The 17,836-nt window shown below is 44.1% G+C and overlaps 1 protein-coding gene across 3 annotated transcripts in view; it reads right to left on the minus strand.

Moving 5' to 3' along the window:
* The window catches only part of LOC106579720 (nuclear receptor coactivator 2), a 226,057-nt gene that overhangs the window by 140,089 nt on the left and 68,132 nt on the right, over positions 1-17,836 (minus strand). For all 3 annotated transcript variants that reach the window (XM_045702808.1, XM_045702809.1, XM_045702810.1), the window contains exon 2: positions 1,820-1,930. In XM_045702808.1, coding sequence (XP_045558764.1) covers positions 1,820-1,911 — 92 coding nt within the window. In that variant the 5' untranslated portion in view covers positions 1,912-1,930. The remainder of the gene's footprint in view (positions 1-1,819; positions 1,931-17,836) is intronic.

Raw genomic sequence — 17,836 nt, forward strand, 5'->3', positions numbered from 1 at the left:
ACTGTTGAGTGGTGGAACCATTCATGATACACAGGGGGAACTGTTGAGTGGTGGAACCATTCATGATACACAGGGGGGAACTGTTGAGTGGTGGAACCATTCATGATACACAGGGGGGAACTGTTGAGTGGTGGAACCATTCACGATACACAGGGGGGAAACTGTTGAGTGGTGGAACCATTCATGATACACAGGGGGGAACTGTTGAGTGGTGGAACCATTCATGATACACAGGGGGGAACTGTTGAGTGGTGGAACCATTCATGATACACAGGGGGAACTGTTGAGTGGTGGAACCATTCATGATACACAGGGGGAACTGTTGAGTGGTGGAACCATTCATGATACACAGGAAACTGTTGAGTGTGAAAAACCCAGCAGAGTTGCCGTTCTTGACACAAACCAGTGCGCCTGGTACCTAGAATACCCTGTTCAAATGGGGCTCCCAAGTGGCACGTCGGTCTAAGGCACTGCATCTTAGTGCAAGAGGCGTCACTACAGACCCTGGTTTGATTCCAGGCTGTATCACAACCGGTCGTGATTGGGAGTCCCATAGGGCGGCGCACAATTGTCCCAGTGTCATCCGGGCCGTCATTGTAAATAAGAACTTGTTCTTAACCCGACTTGCCTAGTTAAATACATTTAAAAAATGTCCTTAAATACCCTCTGAATGGAACACAATCTATGTCTGAAGGCTTAGAAATCCTTCTTCATCCTGTCTCCTTCCCTTCATTTACACTGATTGAAGTGGATTTAACAAGTGACATCAATAAGGGATCATAGCTTTCACCTGGATTCACCTGGTCAGTCTATGTCATGGAAAGAGCAGGTGTTCTTAATGTTTTGTACACTCAGTGTAAATATAGGTCTCTTTTTCTTCGGCAAAAAGTTATAAATCAAACAACCAACGTTTGAAAGGCAAGATAGGGGACAGGTGTCCTACCTGAGTTACAACTAGAGGAGAACCATGGGGTTGGCATTAAGCCATAACTTCAGTTAAATAAGAGGTCTCTCTGACCTGGGTTCTAGTACCCTGTCCAGGGAACATCCATCAAGCTGCCTCACGCTACAGAAACGGGGCCATTCTGTCCTGACCAAAGCTACTTACTGACCTGGGTTAGGTTTTTCAGTAGTCTACAGTAAAGTTACAAAGTCACAGGAGCCCAGGGCTGGGCGAGATGGCCAAAATATATCACAGTATGTAAAAAAAAAAAAGGATGGTATTTTTAGTTTTTTTTAAATAATAAAAGTTGTACATTTGCTTTATGAGTAGTGAGTGATCCCAGGGTGCTTTATGAGTAGTGAGTGATCCCAGGGTGCAGTAGTGAGTGATACCAGGGTGTTTTATGAGTAGTGAGTGATCCCAGCGTGCTTTATGAGTAGTGAGTGATCTCAGGGTGCTTTATGGGTAGTGAGTGATCCCAGGGTGCTTTATGAGTAGTGAGTGATCCCAGGGTGCTTTATGGGTAGTGAGTGATCCCAGGGTGCTTTATGGGTAGTGAGTGATCCCAGGGTGCTTTATGGGTAGTGAGTGATCCCAGGGTGCTTTATGGGTGGTGAGTGATCCCAGGGTGCTTTATGGGTAGTGAGTGATCCCAGGGTGCTTTATGGGTAGTGAGTGATCCTAGCAACACATACATTCTAAGTGATTTCAATGAGTCTTTCTCCATTCTGATTTGTTTATACGGTTCAATTCAACCAAAACAGATTTCAGCACTTTTATCATTTCTTTCATATACCGCCCAGCCCTACAATAGCCTACTCTAAAGCCACAGTAAGACTAAAGTAGTTAGTGTGGTAGTAGTAAAGATGTGTGTACCTGGGACCCAGTAGGTCAGAGGAACATTCTTTGCGTTTCCGTGACTCGGCCCTGGCAGCAGGGTCCGAGAGGTTTTCACCGACGCCACTCATCCTCACTGCATATCAGCGTCTGTGGAGACAACACACAGAGAGAACAGTTATATAGACAACATAACAATCATCCACCTACCAGGAGTGGTTAGAGAAAGATCACACTAATGTACCAGCAGCTGTCAGAGAAAGACCACACTAATGTACCAGCAGCTGTCAGAGAAAGACCACACTAATGTACCAGCAGCTGTCAGAGAAAGACCACACTAATGTACCAGCAGCTGTCAGAGAAAGACCACACTAATGTACCAGCAGCTGTCAGAGAAAGACCACACTAATGCATAAAAAAGGTACTTAACCCAAAATGACACTCTTCCCCAAATCCCATCTCCAAGTGAACAAGGGTGGCTCATTCAGATGTTGGGCTGTCTGCCCTATTCAGGGGTGCACACACTAGAGGTCGACCGATTAATCGGCATGGCCGATTAATTAGGGCCGATTTCAAGTTTTCATAACTATCGGTAAATCGGCATTTTTGGACGCCGATTACAGTGCACTCCACGAGGAGACTGCGTGGCAGGCTGACTACCTGTTATGCAAGTGCAGCAACGAGCCAGGGTAAGTTGCTTGCTAGCATTAAACGTATCTTATAAAGAACAATCAATCTTAACATAATCAATAGTTAACTACATATGGGTGATGATGTTACTAGGTTAACTAGCTTGTCCGGCGTTGCATATAATCGATGCGGTTTCTGTTAATTTATCATTGAATCACAGCCTACTTCGCAAAACAGGTGATTTAACAAGCGCATTCGCGAAAAAAGCACTGTCGTTGCACCAATGTGTACCTAACCATAAACATCAATGCCTTTCTTAAAAGCAATACACAAGTATATATTTAAACCTGCACATTTAGTTAATATTGCCTGCTAACTTGAATTTATTTTAACTAGGGAAATTGTGTCACTTCTCTTGCGTTCTGTGCAAGCAGAGTCAGGGTATATGCAGCAGTTTGGGCCGCCTGCCTCGTTGCGAACTGTGTGAAGACTATTTCTTCCTAACAAAGACCGCAATTAATTTGCCAGAATTGTACATAATTATGACATAACATTGAAGGTTGTGCAATGTAACAGCAATATTTAGACTTACGGATGCCACCCGTTAGATAAAATACAGAACGGTTCCGTATTTCACTGAAAGAATAAACGTTTTTTTTTCAAAATGATAGTTTCCAGATTTGACCATATTAATGACCTAAGGCTCGTATTTCTGTGTGTTACTATATTATAATTAAGTCTATGATTTGATAGAGCAGTCTGACTGAGCGGTGTTAGGCAGCAGCAGGCTCGTAAGCATTCATTCAAACAGCACTTTCCTGCATTTGCCAGCAGCTCTTCACTGTGCTTCAAGCATTGCGCTGTTCATGACTTCAAGCCTATCAACTCCCGAGATTAGGCTGGCAATACTAAAGTACCTATAAGAACATACAATAGTCAAAGTCAAATGGTAAATGGTAAATGGTATAGCCAAATGACATAGAGAGAAATAGTCCTATAATAACTACAACCTAAATCTTCTTACCTGGGAATATTGAAGACTCATGTTAAAAGGAACCACCAGCTTTCATATGTTCTCATGTTCTGAGCAAGGAACTTAACTTTTACTTTCTTCTCCAACACTTAGTTTTTACATTATTTAAACCAAATTGAACAGGTTTCATTATTTATTTGAGACTAAATTTATTTTATTTATGTATTATATTAAGTTAAAATAAAAGTGTTCATTCAGTATTGTAATTGTCATCATTACAAAAGAAATTATAATAATAATTATAAATATATATATAAAAATAATAATAATTATAAATATATATATATATATATATAAATTAAAAAACGGTCGATTAATCGGTATCGGCCTTTTGTGGTCCTCCAATAGTCGGCATCGAAAAATCATAATCGGTCGACCTCTAGCACACACATTTGCACTACGTGCACGCCCGCAGGAACACAAACACACGCAGGAACACACACACACGCAGGAACACACACACACGCAGGAACACACACACACGCAGGAACACACACACACGCAGGAACACACACACACACAGAAGTGCCCCTATGCTGGTGGCATTGGTTGATCCGACACAAGAGGAACGAGCGAAAGTGGAGCGGAGATTCAATTATTTCCTTCAGATGGTGCTCTTCTCCCCAGAGAGACTGAAACGAGAGCACAGAGAGACAGAGAGAGAGAGATAAGCTTTGACGATGTACAGACTCAGTGAGCATAGCCTTGCTATTGAGAAAGGCCGCCGTAGACAGACCTGGCTCTCAAGAGAAGACAGGCTATGTGCACACTGCCATCAAAATGAGGTGGAAACTGAGCTACACTTCCTAACCTCCTGCCAAATGTATGACCATATTAGAGACTCATATTTCCCTCAGATTACACAGATCCAAAGATTCTTTTTTTAAAAACGATTTTGATAAACTCCCATATCTATTGGATGAAATATATTTATGTTTATTTATTTTCCCTTTTGTACCATTTGCACATAATATGACATTTGAAATATCTTGTGAGTGTAATGTTTAATTTGTATTGTTTATTTCACTTTCGTTTATTATCTAGTTTGGCAATATCAACATATGATATCAACCCATACCAATAAATCCCTTGAATTGACAGAGAGAGAGAGAGAAAACGATAGAGAAAACGAGAGAGAGAGGGACAGACAGACAGACAGACAGACAGACAGACAGACAGACAGACAGACAGACAGACAGACAGACAGACAGACAGACAGACAGACAGACAGACAGACAGACAGACAGACAGACAGACAGAGAGACAGACAGACAGACAGAGAGAGACAGAGAGGGACAGAGAGGGAGAGAGGGAGAGAGACAGACACACAGACTGCGAGAGACAGAGAGACAGAGAGGGAGAGAGAGACAGAGCTCCACACTCTCCCCAAAACTGTGTGCTCAGCTAAACACACTGACGGCCGACTGCTCCTCTACACTTCAGACAATCACAACATGACCATCTGTCTGTCCCCTCGACAACATGACCATCTGTCTGTCCCCTCGACAACATGACCATCTGTCTGTCCCCTCGACAACATGACCATCTGTCTGTCCCCTCGACAACATGACCATCTGTCTGTCCCCTCGACAACATGACCATCTGTCTGTCCCCTCGACAACATGACCATCTGTCTGTCCCCTCGACAACATGACCATCTGTCTGTCCCCTCGACAACATGACCATCTGTCTGTCCCCTCGACAACATGACCATCTGTCTGTCCCCTCGACAACATGACCATCTGTCTGTCCCCTCGACAACATGACCATCTGTCTGTCCCCTCGACAACATGACCATCTGTCTGTCCCCTCGACAACATGACCATCTGTCTGTCCCCTCGACAACATGACCATCTGTCTGTCCCCTCGACAACATGACCATCTGTCTGTCCCCTCGACAACATGACCATCTGTCTGTCCCCTCGACAACATGACCATCTGTCTGTCCCCTAGACAACATGACCATCTGTCTGTAACACTGTCCCCTCGACAACATGACCACCTGTCTGTAACACTGTCCCCTAGACAACATGACCATCTGTCTGTCCCCTCGACAACATGACCATCTGTCTGTCCCCTCGACAACATGACCATCTGTCTGTCCCCTCGACAACATGACCATCTGTCTGTCCCCTCGACAACATGACCATCTGTCTGTCCCCTCGACAACATGACCATCTGTCTGTCCCCTCGACAACATGACCATCTGTCTGTCCCCTCGACAACATGACCATCTGTCTGTCCCCTAGACAACATGACCATCTGTCTGTCCCCTCGACAACATGACCATCTGTCTGTCCCCTCGACAACATGACCATCTGTCTGTCCCCTCGACAACATGACCATCTGTCTGTCCCCTCGACAACATGACCATCTGTCTGTAACACTGTCCCCTAGACAACACGACCATCTGTCTGTAACACTGTCCCCTCGACAACATGACCATCTGTCTGTCCCCTAGACAACATGACCATCTGTCTGTCCCCTAGACAACATGACCATCTGTCTGTCCCCTACACAACATGACCATCTGTCTGTCCCCTAGACAACATGACCATCTGTCTGTCCCCTCGACAACATGACCATCTGTCTGTAACACTGTCCCCTAGACAACACGACCATCTGTCTGTAACACTGTCCCCTCGACAACATGACCATCTGTCTGTCCCCTCGACAACATGACCATCTGTCTGTCCCCTAGACAACATGACCATCTGTCTGTCCCCTACACAACATGACCATCTGTCTGTCCCCTACACAACATGACCATCTGTCTGTCCCCTACACAACATGACCATCTGTCTGTCCCCTAGACAACATGACCATCTGTCTGTCCCCTCGACAACATGACCATCTGTCTGTCCCCTCGACAACATGACCATCTGTCTGTCCCCTCGACAACATGACCATCTGTCTGTCCCCTCGACAACATGACCATCTGTCTGTCCCCTAGACAACATGACCATCTGTCTGTCCCCTAGACAACATGACCATCTGTCTGTCCCCTCGACAACATGACCATCTGTCTGTCCCCTGGACAACATGACCATCTGTCTGTAACACTGTCCCCTAGACAACATGACCATCTGTCTGTCCCCTAGACAACATGACCATCTGTCTGTCCCCTGGACAACATGACCATCTGTCTGTAACACTGTCCCCTAGACAACATGACCATCTGTCTGTCCCCTCGACAACATGACCATCTGTCTGTCCCCTAGACAACATGACCATCTGTCTGTCCCCTAGACAACATGACCATCTGTCTGTAACACTGTCCCCTCGACAACATGACCACCTGTCTGTAACACTGTCACCTAGACAACATGACCATCTGTCTGTCCCATCGACAACATGACCATCTGTCTGTCCCCTAGACAACATGACCATCTGTCTGTCCTCTAGACAACATGACCATCTGTCTGTCCCCTGGACAACATGACCATCTGTCTGTAACACTGTCCCCTAGACAACATGACCATCTGTCTGTAACACTGTCCCCTAGACAACATGACCATCTGTCTGTCCCCTAGACAACATGACCATCTGTCTGTCCCCTAGACAACATGACCATCTGTCTGTCCCCTCGACAACATGACCATCTGTCTGTCCCCTGGACAACATGACCATCTGTCTGTAACACTGTCCCCTAGACAACATGACCATCTGTCTGTCCCCTAGACAACATGACCATCTGTCTGTCCCCTAGACAACATGACCATCTGTCTGTCCCCTAGACAACATGACCATCTGTCTGTAACACTGTCCCCTCGACAACATGACCACCTGTCTGTAACACTGTCACCTAGACAACATGACCATCTGTCTGTCCCCTCGACAACATGACCATCTGTCTGTCCCCTAGACAACATGACCATCTGTCTGTCCCCTAGACAACATGACCATCTGTCTGTCCCCTGGACAACATGACCATCTGTCTGTAACACTGTCCCCTAGACAACATGACCATCTGTCTGTAACACTGTCCCCTAGACAACATGACCATCTGTCTGTAACACTGTCCCCTAGACAACATGACCATCTGTCTGTAACACTGTCCCCTAGACAACATGACCATCTGTCTGTCCCCTAGACAACATGACCATCTGTCTGTCCCCTAGACAACATGACCATCTGTCTGTCCCCTAGACAACATGACCATCTGTCTGTCCCCTAGACAACATGACCATCTGTCTGTAACACTGTCCCCTCGACAACATGACCATCTGTCTGTCCCCTCGACAACATGACCATCTGTCTGTCCCCTCGACAACATGACCATCTGTCTGTCCCCTCGACAACATGACCATCTGTCTGTCCAATCGACAACATGACCATCTGTCTGTCCCCTCGACAACATGACCATCTGTCTGTCCCCTCGACAACATGACCATCTGTCTGTCCCCTCGACAACATGACCATCTGTCTGTCCCCTCGACAACATGACCATCTGTCTGTCCCCTAGACAACATGACCATCTGTCTGTCCCCTAGACAACATGACCATCTGTCTGTAACACTGTCCCCTGGACAACATGACCATCTGTCTGTCCCCTGGACAACATGACCATCTGTCTGTCCCCTAGACAACATGACCATCTGTCTGTAACACTGTCCCCTGGACAACATGACCATCTGTCTGTCCCCTGGACAACATGACCATCTGTCTGTCCCCTAGACAACATGACCATCTGTCTGTAACACTGTCCCCTGGACAACATGACCATCTGTCTGTCCCCTCGACAACATGACCATCTGTCTGTAACACTGTCCCCTAGACAACATGACCATCTGTCTGTAACACTGTCCCCTCGACAACATGACCATCTCTCTGTCCCCTAGACAACATGACCATCTGTCTGTCCCCTGGACAACATGACCATCTGTCTGTAACACTGTCCCCTGGACAACATGACCATCTGTCTGTAACACTGTCCCCTGGACAACATGACCATCTGTCTGTAACACTGTCCCCTAGACAACATGACCATCTGTCTGTAACACTGTCCCCTGGACAACATGACCATCTGTCTGTCCCCTAGACAACATGACCATCTGTCTGTAACACTGTCCCCTAGACAACATGACCATCTGTCTGTAACACTGTCCCCTGGACAACATGACCATCTGTCTGTCCCCTCGACAACATGACCATCTGTCTGTAACACTGTCCCCTAGACAACATGACCATCTGTCTGTCCCCTAGACAACATGACCATCTGTCTGTAACACTGTCCCCTGGACAACATGACCATCTGTCTGTCCCCTAGACAACATGACCATCTGTCTGTAACACTGTCCCCTGGACAACATGACCATCTGTCTGTAACACTGTCCCCTGGACAACATGACCATCTGTCTGTCCCCTAGACAACATGACCATCTGTCTGTCCCCTAGACAACATGACCATCTGTCTGTAACACTGTCCCCTAGACAACATGACCAACTGTCAGTAACACTGTCCCCTGGACAACATGACCATCTGTCTGTCCCCTAGACAACATGACCATCTGTCTGTAACACTGTCCCCTAGACAACATGACCATCTGTCTGTAACACTGTCCCCTAGACAACATGACCATCTGTCTGTAACACTGTCCCCTAGACAACATGACCATCTGTCTGTAACACTGTCCCCTAGACAACATGACCATCTGTCTGTAACACTGTCCCCTAGACAACATGACCATCTGTCTGTCCCCTAGACAACATGACCATCTGTCTGTAACACTGTCCCCTAGACAACATGACCATCTGTCTGTAACACTGTCCCCTAGACAACATGACCATCTGTCTGTCCCCTAGGCAACATGACGAGCAACGGGTTAATTCATCTCCATCATCAGTTTTAACACACTCTCTCACACACACACACACTCTCTCACACACACCCCAGGGTTTCCGTTAGTTGACAATTGCCGGCTTTTGCCCCCCCCCCCCAAAAAAGAAAAGCCGGTAAATAAAACTGTTGCATAATTGTATGGAATTAAAATTGGCCTGTGTGGTCATCATGTATCACACTCGCTCAGCATAGAGTCTAATCTGAGAGGGATTTATCCAACACAACTATCACACTCGCTCAGCATAGAGTCTAATCTGAGAGAGATTTATCCAACACAACTATCACACTCGCTCAGCACAGAGTCTAATCTGAGAGGGATTTATCCAACACAACTATCACACTCGCTCAGCATAGAGTCTAATCTGAGAGGGATTTATCCAACACAACTATCACACTCGCTCAGCATACAGTCTAATCTGAGAGGGATTTATCCAACACAACTATCACACTCGCTCAGCACAGAGTCTAATCTGAGAGGGATTTATCCAACACAACTATCACACTCGCTCAGCACAGAGTCTAATCTGAGAGGGATTTATCCAACACAACTATCACACTCGCTCAGCACAGAGTCTAATCTGAGAGGGATTTATCCAACACAACTATCACACTCGCTCAGCACAGAGTCTAATCTGAGAGGGATTTATCCAACACAACTATCACACTCGCTCAGCACAGAGTCTAATCTGAGAGGGATTTATCCAACACAACTATCACACTCGCTCAGCACAGAGTCTAATCTGAGAGGGATTTATCCAACACAACTATCACACTCGCTCAGCATAGAGTCTAATCTGAGAGGGATTTATCCAACACAACTATCACACTCGCTCAGCATAGAGTCTAATCTGAGAGGGATTTATCCAACACAACTATCACACTCGCTCAGCATAGAGTCTAATCTGAGAGGGATTTATCCAACACAACTATCACACTCGCTCAGCATAGAGTCTAATCTGAGAGGGATTTATCCAACACAACTATCACACTCGCTCAGCATAGAGTCTAATCTGAGAGGGATTTATCCAACACAACTATCACACTCGCTCAGCATAGAGTCTAATCTGAGAGGGATTTATCCAACACAACTATCACACTCGCTCAGCATAGAGTCTAATCTGAGAGGGATTTATCCAACACAACTATCACACTCGCTCAGCACAGAGTCTAATCTGAGAGGGATTTATCCAACACAACTATCACACTCGCTCAGCACAGAGTCTAATCTGAGAGGGATTTATCCAACACAACTATCACACTCGCTCAGCATAGAGTCTAATCTGAGAGGGATTTATCCAACACAACTATCACACTCGCTCAGCATACAGTCTAATCTGAGAGGGATTTATCCAACACAACTATCACACTCGCTCAGCACAGAGTCTAATCTGAGAGGGATTTATCCAACACAACTATCACACTCGCTCAGCACAGAGTCTAATCTGAGAGGGATTTATCCAACACAACTATCACACTCGCTCAGCACAGAGTCTAATCTGAGAGGGATTTATCCAACACAACTATCACACTCGCTCAGCATAGAGTCTAATCTGAGAGGGATTTATCCAACACAACTATCACACTCGCTCAGCATAGAGTCTAATCTGAGAGGGATTTATCCAACACAACTATCACACTCGCTCAGCATACAGTCTAATCTGAGAGGGATTTATCCAACACAACTATCACACTCGCTCAGCATAGAGTCTAATCTGAGAGGGATTTATCCAACACAACTATCACACTCGCTCAGCATAGAGTCTAATCTGAGAGGGATTTATCCAACACAACTATCACACTCGCTCAGCATAGAGTCTAATCTGAGAGGGATTTATCCAACACAACTATCACACTCGCTCAGCACAGAGTCTAATCTGAGAGGGATTTATCCAACACAACTATCACACTCGCTCAGCACAGAGTCTAATCTGAGAGGGATTTATCCAACACAACTACCACACTCGCTCAGCACAGAGTCTAATCTGAGAGGGATTTATCCAACACAACTACCACACTCGCTCAGCACAGAGTCTAATCTGAGAGGGATTTATCCAACACAACTACCACACTCGCTCAGCACAGAGTCTAATCTGAGAGGGATTTATCCAACACAACTATCACACTCGCTCAGCATACAGTCTAATCTGAGAGGGATTTATCCAACACAACTATCACACTCGCTCAACACAGAGTCTAATCTGAGAGGGATTTATCCAACACAACTATCACACTCGCTCAGCACAGAGTCTAATCTGAGAGGGATTTATCCAACACAACTATCACACTCGCTCAGCACAGAGTCTAATCTGAGAGGGATTTATCCAACACAACTATCACACTCGCTCAGCATAGAGTCTAATCTGAGAGGGATTTATCCAACACAACTATCACACTCGCTCAGCACAGAGTCTAATCTGAGAGGGATTTATCCAACACAACTATCACACTCGCTCAGCACAGAGTCTAATCTGAGAGGGATTTATCCAACACAACTATCACACTCGCTCAGCACAGAGTCTAATCTGAGAGGGATTTATCCAACACAACTATCACACTCGCTCAGCACAGAGTCTAATCTGAGAGGGATTTATCCAACACAACTATCACACTCGCTCAGCATAGAGTCTAATCTGAGAGGGATTTATCCAACACAACTATCACACTCGCTCAGCATAGAGTCTAATCTGAGAGGGATTTATCCAACACAACTACCACACTCGCTCAGCATACAGTCTAATCTGAGAGGGATTTATCCAACACAACTATCACACTCGCTCAGCATAGAGTCTAATCTGAGAGGGATTTATCCAACACAACTATCACACTCGCTCAGCATACAGTCTAATCTGAGAGGGATTTATCCAACACAACTATCACACTCGCTCAGCATAGAGTCTAATCTGAGAGGGATTTATCCAACACAACTATCACACTCGCTCAGCATACAGTCTAATCTGAGAGGGATTTATCCAACACAACTATCACACTCGCTCAGCATACAGTCTAATCTGAGAGGGATTTATCCAACACAACTATCACACTCGCTCAGCACAGAGTCTAATCTGAGAGGGATTTATCCAACACAACTATCACACTCGCTCAGCATACAGTCTAATCTGAGAGGGATTTATCCTCAGCAGGTTGCTGCTGGAGGGGAAAAAACCCCATTCATATAGATTTGTTGCACGACTAAAATAAGCTACTATTTGTATTTTGTCACCTGGTAATTGAAGTGTGCCTCCCCATTCACCATTCAAGGACAGACAACAGGCCATCAGAGCATCACCCACCATTTTACCATCTGAGCTGGAGGCTCCTGTGCAAAATGTTCTATTTTATATTATGAGGCATGTTTTACCACGCTTTCAAAGTAGCCTATATGCAAAATAAAACCATGGAAACGTGGAGATAATTATTTTATTAAGACTTCATAGGTGGAGTGTTGAGTTTGGGGGGGAGGGGGGTTACAATTTATTCTACCAGTTCTACCGTTCTGTGTGCCAGGTATGTGTATATTTATGTGGAACATCATTGGGTCATTATCTCATTGTTAAATCATAAAATTTCTGAATTAAAATAAAACAAAATGTAAAAAGTCTAACTAATGTGAGATCACCAGCCACCGCGACATGGACACATGGAGACATGGAGACATGGACACATGGAGACATGGACACATGGACACATGGAGACATGGACACATGGAGACATGGAGACATGGAGACATGGACACATGGACACATGGACACATGGACACATGGACACATGGACACATGGAGACATGGAGACATGGACACATGGACACATGGACACATGGACACATGGAGACATGGAGACATGGAGACATGGAGACATGGAGACATGGACACATGGAGACATGGAGACATGGACACATGGAGACATGGACACATGGACACATGGACACATGGACACATGGACACATGGACACATGGACACATGGAGACATGGAGACATGGACACATGGAGACATGGAGACATGGAGACATGGACACATGGACACATGGAGACACCGTGATCCATTGGTGGTTAAAGAAATAAACACATAGAACTCACACTAGCATTAAAGTTATCTTATAAAAAAATCAATCAATCAATCAATCAATCATAATCACTAGTTGATGGTTGATGATATTACTAGTTTATCTAGCCTGTCCTGCGTTGCATATAATCGCTTAGGTACACCTTGCTCCAACCATAAACATCAATGCCTTTCTTAAAATCAATACACAAGTATATATTTTTAAACCTGCATATTTAGTTAATATTGCCTGCTAACCTGAATTTCTTTTAACTAGGGAAAATGTGTCAATTCTGTGCAACAGAGTCAGGGTATATGCAGCAGTTTGGGCCGCCTGGCTCGTTGCGAACTGCGTGAAGACTATTTCTTCCTAACAAAGACAGCCGACTTCGCCAAACGGGGGATGATTTAACAGAAGCTCATTTGCGAAAAAAGCACAATCGTTGCATGACTGTACCTAACCATAAACATCAATGCCTTTCTTAAAATCAATACACAGAAGTATATATTTTTAAACCTGCATATTTAGCTAAATGAAATCCAGGTTAGCAGGCAATATTAACCAGGTGAAATTGTGTCACTTCTCTTGTGTTCATTGCACGCAGAATCAGTGTATATGCAACAGTTTGGGTCGCCTGGCTCGTTGCGAACTAATTTGCCAGAATGTTACGTAATTATCACATAACATTGAAGGTTGTGCAAAGTAACAGCAATATTTAGACTTAGGCATGCCACCCGTTAGATAAAATACGGAACGGTTCCGTATTTCACTGAATGGAAAAACGTTTTGTTTTCAAAATGATAGTTTCCGGATTCGACCATATTAATGACCAAAGGCTCGTACTTCTGTGTGTTACTATATTATAATTAAGTTTATGATTTGATAGAGCAGTCTGACTGAGCGGTGGTAGGCACCAGCAGGCTCGTAAACATTCATTCAAACAGCACTTTCGTGCGTTTTGCCAGCATCTCTTCGCAATGCTTAAAGCATTGCGCTGTTTATGACTTCAAGCCTATCAACTCCCGAGATTAGGCTAGTGTAACCGATGTGAAATGGCTAGCTAGTTAGCGGAGTGTGCGCTAATTGCGTTTCAAATGTCACTCGCTTTGAGACTTGGAGTAGTTGTTCCCCTTGCTCTGCATGGGTAACGCTGCTTCGAGGGTGGCTGTTGTCGATGTGTTCCTGGTTCGAGCCCAGGTAGGAGCGAGGAGAGGGACGGAAGCTATACTGTTACACTGGCAATACTAAAGTGCCTATAAGAACATCCACTAGTCAAAGGTATATGAAATACAAATGGTATAGAGAGAAATAGTCCTATAATTCCTATAATATCTACAACCTAAAACTTCTTACCTGGGAATATTGAAGACTCATGTTAAAAGGAACCACCAGCTTTCATATGTTCTCATGTTCTGATCGAGGAACTTAAACGTTAGCTTTTTTACATGGCACATATTGCACTTTTACTTTCTTCTCCAACACTTTGTTTTGCATTATTTAAACCAAATTGAACACGTTTCATTATTTATTTGAGTCTAAATTGATTTTATTGATGTATTATATTAAGTTAAAATAAGTGTTCATTCAGAATTGTTGTAATTGTCATTATTACAAATATATAAACATGTTTTTTATTTATTTATTTATTTATTTTATTATATTTATTTATTTTTGAATAAATTTTTTTTTTTAAATATATTTGTATTTATTTATTTATTTATTTTTCTCATTAAAATTTTAATTATTATTATTTTTTTTGTATTTTATTTTAAATCGGCCGATTAACCGGTATCGGTTTTTCGGGTCCTCTAATAATCGGTATCGGCGTTGAAAAGTCATAATCGGCCGACCTCTACTCTCCGCTTTAACCAAGAAGACTGATCTAGGAGGGAGTTGAATGTCTCCGCTGTAACCAAGAAGGCTGATCTAGGAGGGAGTTGAATGTCTCCGCTGTAACCAAGAAGACTGATCTTGACAACTAGCAAACCAAATACACAGCTGGAGACACGACCTGAATATCATTCATTTTACACATCTTCGTTTTCTTATAGTTATACTTAGTTATAAGCAGTGGGGTAGCCCTCCCCTCCCTCAGCCCCCGTTGCTATTTAGAAAAACCTCGGTATAAACGGTATATGGCCCAAGCCTTCTACAGGCCAGCGCAGCAGTAGGCCTATCACTTCCATTGCTCTTTCACACAGAGGATTGCTGATTATCGAGGGGGAGATTGTTGGAAAGATTTCTCAAATAGCTTACTGTTAGGGAAGTTACATTTCAATATATTATCATTCTCAATGGATGTTACAAAAAACAACAACACTTCCCTACATTTACACGCAGCAGGCCAGGGACTTCTATCCTTCAACATTAGCAGGCCAGGGACTTCTATCCTTCAACATTAGCAGGCCAGGGACTTCTATCCTTCAACATTAGCAGGCCAGGGACTTCTATCCTTCAACATTAGCAGGCCAGGGACTTCTATCCTTCAACATTAGCAGGCCAGGGACTTCTATCCTTCAACATTAGCAGGCCAGGGACTTCTATCCTTCAACATTAGCAGGCCAGGGACTTCTATCCTTCAACATTAGCAGGCCAGGGACTTCTATCCTTCAACATTAGCAGGCCAGGGACTTCTATCCTTCAACATTAGCAGGCCAGGGACTTCTATCCTTCAACATTAGCAGGCCAGGGACTTCTATCCTTCAACATTAGCAGGCCAGGGACTTCTATCCTTCAACATTAGCAGGCCAGGGACTTCTATCCTTCAACATTAGCAGGCCAGGGACTTCTATCCTTCAACATTAGCAGGCCAGGGACTTCTATCCTTCAACATTAGCAGGCCAGGGACTTCTATCCTTCAACATTAGCAGGCCAGGGACTTCTATCCTTCAACATTAGCAGGCCAGGGACTTCTATCCTTCAACATTAGCAGGCCAGGGACTTCTATCCTTCAACATTAGCAGGCCAGGGACTTCTATCCTTCAACATTAGCAGGACAGAGAAACCAGACACTTGCTCACACGAAACGCTCCAAACAAAATTTAGTAAATGACGGTTATGAATAAGTAGTTATGAAACAAGTGCAGCAGGTTGGTGAGCTCTGCAAACAACGTTTCCACTCCAAGCATGAGAACGGTAAATGACTGTAATTAATACATGCACGAACAGAATGAATATAACCAAGTGCTGGGAATAAACGGTATGCTTACCACTGGTGACATATGTCATGGAGAATTGATCGAAATGTTAAACTCTAAGGCCAAACGATACACACAACGATACAACAAAAGCACAAGAATTTGGCGGAGGACAGCCGAGGCCTACGAGCCTGTGAAACAATCACATATATTTATTATATATATATATATATATTTTTTTTAAATAAACTAATGATCTCGATTCCTCAGTGTCTAAGTGGGCGTTTCCTAAACTCGGGTTTTTGACTTAGTGCTACACAGCTGATTCAAAAGATCAAAGCTTGACGATAAGTTGATTATTTGAATCAGATGTGCAGTGTTAGGGGTGAACAAACCAAAACGTGCCCCTCGGGGTCCCAGGGACCGAGTTTGGGAAACCCTGGGTTAAATTATGGATTTCTGGAAAAATATTTTGAATGGTTTTATTCATTTCCCTACAGACAGGAGTAATTATATAGTTTCGCCTAATTTATTTCCATTTACTGTTCTATTAGACCCACCACTATGTCATTTCTCTCCTGTTCTATTAGACCCACCACTATGTCATTTCTCTCCTGTTCTATTGGACCCACCACTATGTCATTTCTCTCCTGTTCTATTAGACCCACCACTATGTCATTTCTCTCCTGTTCTATTGGACCCACCACTATGTCATTTCTCTCCTGTTCTATTGGACCCACCACTATGTCATTTCTCTCCTGTTCTAATGGACCCACCACTATGTCATTTCTCTCCTGTTCTATTGGACCCACCACTATGTCATTTCTCTCCTGTTCTATTGGACCCACCACTATGTCATTTCTCTCCTGTTCTAATGGACCCACCACTATGTCATTTCTCTCCTGTTCTATAGGACCCACCACTATGTCATTTCTCTCCTGTTCTATTGGACCCACCACTATGTCATTTCTCTCCTGTTCTAATGGACCCACCACTATGTCATTTCTCTCCTGTTCTATTGGACCCACCACTATGTCATTTCTCTCCTGTTCTAATGGACCCACCACTATGTCATTTCTCTCCTGTTCTATTGGACCCACCACTATGTCATTTCTCTCCTGTTCTATAGGACCCACCACTATGTCATTTCTCTCCTGTTCTATAGGACCCACCACTATGTCATTTCTCTCCTGTTCTATTGGACCCACCACTATGTCATTTCTCTCCTGTTCTATTAGACCCACCACTATGTCATTTCTCTCCTGTTCTATTAGACCCACCACTATGTCATTTCTCTCCTGTTCTATTAGACCCACCACTATGTCATTTCTCTCCTGTTCTATTAGACCCACCACTATGTCATTTCTCTCCTGT

Source organism: Salmo salar, chromosome ssa19 (genome assembly GCF_905237065.1).
Source record: "Salmo salar chromosome ssa19, Ssal_v3.1, whole genome shotgun sequence".
Classification (NCBI taxonomy): domain Eukaryota; kingdom Metazoa; phylum Chordata; class Actinopteri; order Salmoniformes; family Salmonidae; genus Salmo; species Salmo salar.